This window comes from Phoca vitulina, unplaced genomic scaffold, assembly GCF_004348235.1.
Source record: "Phoca vitulina isolate PV1807 unplaced genomic scaffold, GSC_HSeal_1.0 scaffold1768, whole genome shotgun sequence".
In the NCBI taxonomy this organism is placed as follows: Eukaryota; Metazoa; Chordata; class Mammalia; order Carnivora; family Phocidae; genus Phoca; species Phoca vitulina.
The window spans coordinates 1-6,531 of NW_022591455.1; the positions used below are offsets into that span (position 1 = coordinate 1).

Consider the following 6,531-nt stretch of genomic DNA (forward strand, 5'->3'; position numbering starts at 1 on the left):
CTGCATGGAGCACTGGGTGTTATACGAAAACAATGGATCGTGGATCATGACATCAAAAACTAATGATGTATTGTATGGTGACTAACATAACATAGTAAAATTTAAAAAAAAAATAAAAATAAAAAGGCCATTTTAGACTTGGCTCAGAGTATCTATTTTCTTATACCTGCTTGATTTACCTATTTGTAATGGGCTCTCTATAGACATTTGACTTTGTGACCCCTGACTCCTGTTAAATATTTGTAATATTCTCCTACATTGTTACATTTGAAAAATAGGAGATTCTTAATTGTATCCATGTCTTTTTTGAGGACTTTTGACCAACTGCTAATTAATTGTCTGTGAATATCTGGTTATAGAACCAAGGCCTACATTTGAGGTTCTTTGGTATTAAATGTCATATCTAGTCACAGTAAAATCACTTTTTTCCCTCCAGGTCCTGGTGGTAATATCAGAATGTTTCTATATACCACTTCCAAGGCATTTATCTGAACGTACTGGTAAGTATGATAAACTCATGTGATAGAGTATTTTTGGAATTCTGTGGTGTGCCCTTTTGTGCTCACAGAGATACTAGATTCTTCCCCCCCCCCCCCCAATTCATTAGGTGGCCAAACCATCACCACTTACCAAATTCTTTGAAATATGTTCTCTAGATCAGATTTGAACAAAAATTCTTTTTTTTCCCCTTAAATTAGGGAATACTTCATTTTGGCAATTATTTTTTCCCTTTAAGTGTATGCCCTTCATCAGTTAGTTGATACCTTTTCTTTCATTCAAACTGGAATGAAGGCGGGCAACTCATATTTATTGAGCCTCAACTATGTATCATTAACTATCCTAAGTCCTGTAAGAACAGTCTCCCCAAATCCTTGCACTGCCCCACACCATTTGTGGGATTCAACAGCCCTGGATTTGCATGCTTTTATTCCTAGTTTTGAGACTTTGCATGAAGACTTTTATGAGACTTTAAAATTGTTGCATTTTATGTGGGAGTTTAAATAAACTTCTATTTCTTTTAAGTTCTTGAAGTTTTCAAGGCTTGGAGACTTCCTTAGATAATTAGATAATATATTATGTTCCTTAGAATTGTTAAAAATCACAGAAACCCAGTTTAAAGTAACTTAGGGAAAAAAGGAAAATTTAAATTAACTCACATAACTGGAAGACCCAGGGATGTTCTGGCTTCAAGCACAGCACAAGGGATGTTAGGTTTCTGCTTCTCTGTGGCTGATTCGGGGGCTCTCAACAGCCCTAACTCACATATTATCAGTTGAACAATTCCTGTAGAAAGAGAGAAGGCTTTTCCTTTTGCCTCTGGCCAAAAGCTCCTGGGAAGTCCTGTGACTTAAGTCACATTTCTCAACCAATCACCTGACCAGTGAGTGAGTGGGTCGCTGAGTGTTCTGTAAGGTACCAAATATAAAGCATGAAAGAACCTTTGCCCTCCCTGGCCCTGTGCTCTACCAAAGTCAGCAGGGTCAGTGAAATTTTCCGAGAGGAATGGGGAAGCCCCAGATGGAGCTAGGGGCTGTGTGATAAAATAGCTTCAGATTGGGGCGCCTGGGTGGCTCAGTTGGTTGGGCGACTGCCTTCGGCTCAGGTCATGATCCTGGAGTCCCGGGATCGAGTCCCGCATCGGGCTCCCTGCTCGGCGGGGAGCCTGCTTCTCCCTCTGACCCTCCCCCCTCTCATGTGCTCTCCTTCTCTCTCTCATTCTGTCTCAGATAAATAAATAAAATCTTTAAAAAAAAAAAATAGCTTCAGATTGGAGAAAACTGTCACGTGCCCCCCCCCCCCCCCACTTCATTTCACGGCTAGACACACTCGACTGCCTGCTGAATGATCAGTTTATTGAGAGGCTGTTCCCTTCTGTTCCCTCCACAGAGCAGACTCGGAGGTCAGAGGAGGCCCACAAAGCTGAACAGCCGCAGGATGCAGAGGAGGAAAAAGACGATTCAAATGAAGAAGAAAACAAGGACAGCCTTGTAGATGAGGAAGAAGAGAAAGAAGACCTTGGTGATGAGGATGAAGCAGAGGAGGACGAGGAGGAGGACAGCCCGGCTGCTCGTGCGGACGAGGAGAGGAATGACGCCCAGGACCAAGGGCCCCTGAGAGAGGTTCAGGACGGGGGAGAAGCCGAGCCTGGAGAAGACGTGCCCGAGCAGGCCAGCCCAGCCCACACAGAGGTGGCAGAAGACACCCTGAGGCAGCGCAGAAGTCAGCACGCGGATAAGGGCCCACAGGTCTAATGACAGTATTTCTGAGAATTCAGACCAAAGGAGTAGTCAGCTTCCTTCTGGTCTGCAGTGTAAATCAAATCCTTATTTTTTTTTCTGAATGAGCAAGCTTCTCTTAAAAAACAATCTCTAGTCATGTAGTCTCTGGCATGAAGTCTCATGTATGTTGATGAGAGTGTTTCAGACACGACAATCAGGAAACAGAAAAACAGGGTGTTAGCATCTGTTTGGGGACTTGGCATGGGCACACATTCATTAGCTTGAGGCTAGAGAGTTTTGACCAGAGAAAGCACCCCGCAGGCGCCATAAAACGCAAGCCAAGCCACACGACAACATCCGCACAGTGCATGGGAGGTCTTGCAGAAGTCTTCTTGTGTTAAGTATTTGTTTTTGTCAAACTGTAAGAGACATCAACCACCACGGTACAGAGACACTTTTTCAGAGAGAGAAATTGAGAGGGCCCTGGTTATTGTGGTAGAAAAGAGCTTGGACGTCATCCCAACTCTCTAAATCTCCTTTGTTAGGATTTATTTCTTACCTTTAGTATTTCCAACTTTCCCACCACGGGCCTGCAGGCGCCCCACACTCTTCACAATACTTCCTCAGTGAGAGGCCTCCGACAGCGGCTGCTACACATCAGCCGCCTTCGTTCTGACTGAAGGGTTTACATAATCCAGAACCAAAGCCCACGGAGCTGTGACTGCCAAGCATCTTGAATGAAATGTTGTAACCTTTGGAGATTCAAAAGGAAGTAGGGATTTTACAGGACAGATTTTTGTTGTTGTTGTTTGCCAAGATGTAGTAATTTTTTTTTTTTCCAAAAGGATCCTTTAGCAATATTCTTTTTGAAGCCAGAAGTGCCCTAAGTGTTGCCAGTGCAAGGTTGTCTTGTGAAGAGAACTTGAATACTTTGTTGTTTTGCTTCCATCTCAAGGGGTTCTCTGGCTCTTGAACCACTTTAATATTAAGTGCAAAACCATTTCTGGTTTTCTTTCAGTGATGTGCTTTTGGTGAAAGAATTAATGAAAGTGAATATCTGGAAATGAAAGATTTGGTTTCCTTTCCTTCTTCCTTAATCTTGTAAAGAATTTTATCCCTGTAAATCTCTCAATACTCAATCTACTAAAAGTACCCAGGGGGCCCAATTTCTTTTAAAGAATCCATCCATCTACTTCTGCCTTACCTGATTTATGTCTTCGAATAAATTCATAAAATTAGATTCCAAGCTTATGAAAGATGTCTGAAGTTGATCCTACACCCTTTGGGTCCTGACAGAAAAACAAGTAATACACGTTTATGAAATTCGAAAAGTTTCTGTCATCTTTATAAAGAAATATGCAGTATACTCCTGTCTGGCTGTTTTGATAACCCTTACCTTGTATTAACTTTGCACACAGGGTCCTTGGAGGAGGGAGAGGTGCTGAGATCCTCTACCCTTGAGTGGTTGGATGGGCCTGTTGCAAGCCTCACACAAAGGGAGTTTTTATTCTGACAGAATCCAATTTTTAGAGATGGTTATTTCTCATCTTTCCAACTCAGTTACCTGACAGTCTCATCCCCCCGTACTGTGAGGTTCACGAGGAGTCGCCAATAGTTTTTCTCTTCAGACGGCAACAGCACCTTGAGTTTGAGGCCATCACAGAACTGACAGACTGGGAAAAACTTGACTTTGGCTCATTTCCTGCCCCTCCTGCCATGTACGTCTCTAACACAGCCTCAGCCCAAGCACCATGGTCCTGATGGTGGCAACTCCCTCTCCTTGATCCTAGGAAGCTTTTCTGGATCATTGCTGAGCGGGGTCTGCCCTTCTGTCACTGGATTTCTTTCTCTTATAATCAGCTGAAACAATTTTCAAAGATCAGTAAGTTTAAATTCAGAGGTATGGAATAAGAAAGGTTTCATAGTTTGGCTTTTCTGTATAATACCTCCCCCCTTTACACTCTTTATATTAAAACTTTTTTTTTTTTTTTTGAAGTGGAGCGTTTGACCAGAAGGGAAGGAATGAAGAAATAAAATCCACTTTCGCTTTTTATAAATGTAAGGCCAATTTCCAATTGGACCCCAGATAATACCTAATTATATAACAAGAGAAATGTATGTTCTTTCTCAACAATACTTTTAAAAAATTGGAGGAAGAGGGGAAACCAGTTTGGAGAAGAAGATTCATTGAGAGTTGAAGCCTCTGTGGCTATAGGAACCATTTTTTTTTAACATCCTGGCAAAAGGTGGGGTTTTTACTAAATGGACTGATAAGTACACATCTAATTTGATTTCTTTCCACTTGAGGCCTTTAGGTTTTCAGTATTTACTGAATATAAAACTAAGGGGAAAAAAGTCAGTCTAAAATAATTTGAAATTAGATTAACATTTCAGTAGGCTTTTATGGATTTTTTCTGGAGATAATCTATTTAATCCAGAAGTCAAATGTGTGGAAACATGATTTTGATATAAAAAATAAAAAATAATCATGCTTCCTATGTTGCAATATCAGTTATCTAATTACAGAATAGTATTTTCTGTAAATCAAAATTAGGAAAATTAAATAAAAGTGACGGTAGATTTGAGAATGGGGGTGCAGTGCGTTATATGTGAGTAGTTTCTCTGATGAGAGGGCAAGTCTGAAACTTCTAGCTACGTTTTTTTTAGTTTCTTTTATCATTCATCTCTTGCTAGATCTGCTCTACCACCCCAGCTTGCTTAGAGATCTCCTATTGGAGCTACAGATAGGCAATCCCACTTCTTTCTTTCTCTTTGAAGTCTCAGCACAGAATGGGGTGACAGGCAGGACTCATTCACTTCACAGGTCCCTGAACCTCATGGGTGCATACTTACAACCTCTTCTGGTGTGTGAGCCCTGTTAGCCACAGGCTTCTTTAACTACAAAAAGAAATCCAAAATAACGACTGTAATAAAAAGTAAACAAGCGTTAGCCAGGTTGGCTTTTGACAGTGGAGAAGGCCAAATTTTGACTTTTTTTATGGCCAAAATCCTTGTTAATAACCATGGCATTGCTACGTGATTTGAGGATATGTAAGCCTGCAGAACTGGCATTCTGTAACACCTCTGGGGGAAGGATGATAAAAACATCTTCTAGCTGAGCACTTAGCCTTTATAACTTTTACAACCAAGTCTTTAAGAGTGGAGCTTGTATGCTGCTTTCCAGGATGGCAAACATTAAAGAGTCCCCCCCCAAAAAAAGGATAGAAACAATAGCGTCCACCTAAGATTTCAGTATAAAATGTTCAATTGACATGAAGTGAGAGAAAGAAGGGAAAGATTGGTGCTTTTGCTAATGTGTATCAACTTATCTCTGTCCAGCTCAGTATTGAAGTGTTATTTCTACCAGTATTATAAATGTGTGACAGACCCATCCCATCAAATACAGTGTTTTGAAAAGTATTCATGTGAATCTTTTGTGCCAACAGAAAAGTTCCTTCTTGTTCAGTATCTTTACCTTAGTCCTACGTTTTGATCCTCTTCAGAAGATCAGTTTCTCTTGAAAAACCAAATGATGAACCTTGATGGGACAGCTTTTTGAGCAGCTTTTCTGAACCAGGAGATTTAGTTAGAAGGCCTTTGGTGGTTTCAGACATGGCTTTCAGATGGCTTCTTCTCGGTCAAGTTTCATGGGAACTGCGCCCCTGTATATGTGTGACTCAGATCATTTTCACATGTTTCTGATGTAGTTTCATGTATTTGTTACTAAATAGCTTCTTTGTGCAAATGCAGTTTTTATGCTAAAAATACTGTTTATTTGTATTGTAATACATTATAAATTTGTTATTTATATTTTTTGTAATAGTCTTAATTATTTAGCTCAGTGATATTTAATTATTTTTCTCTTCATCCATGTGTTCTCTCCTTCCTCAGATAGCATCTGCAGCATCTGGAATGGGGAATCAAGATATGAGTCTCAAGCGTCACAAAATTGTATATAATCTTTGATCATATGTTTTTATTTTATTATGAACTTCTATTTGCATCCAAACCTAATGATAGTGCTAAGTAAAATCAAAATAGTGTATTGCTTTTCATAAAAGCATTTTCACAAAAGTCATTTGCCTAGGCAGTGAAAAGTACTGCTTTGTTAAAAAAAATAATTTTCCTGTGCCCATCCTCTATCCAATCTGTTTGCTCCCCCATCTTTCTTTCTTTTTCTTCCTTTTCTTCCTTCCTTCTTTCTTTCCTTCTCTTTCTTTTTCTTCCTTAATTTCTTTCTTTTTCTTTCTTAATTTCTTTTTCTTTCTTTCTTTCTTTCTTTCTTTCTTTCTTTCTTTCTTTCTTTCTTTCT

The 6,531-nt window shown here is 39.9% G+C and overlaps 1 protein-coding gene across 1 annotated transcript; it reads left to right on the top strand.

Annotated features, from left to right (window-relative positions):
• Window positions 1-124: 124 nt before the first annotated feature.
• On the top strand, window positions 125-6,419 carry LOC116629614 (thioredoxin-related transmembrane protein 4-like). Its single transcript, XM_032399864.1, has 2 exons — window positions 125-500; window positions 1,888-6,419. Exons 1-2 carry the CDS (start codon window positions 395-397, stop codon window positions 2,250-2,252), a joined length of 471 nt encoding a protein of 156 aa, XP_032255755.1. The 5' UTR covers window positions 125-394; the 3' UTR covers window positions 2,253-6,419.
• The last annotated feature ends 112 nt before the right edge of the window (window positions 6,420-6,531 follow it).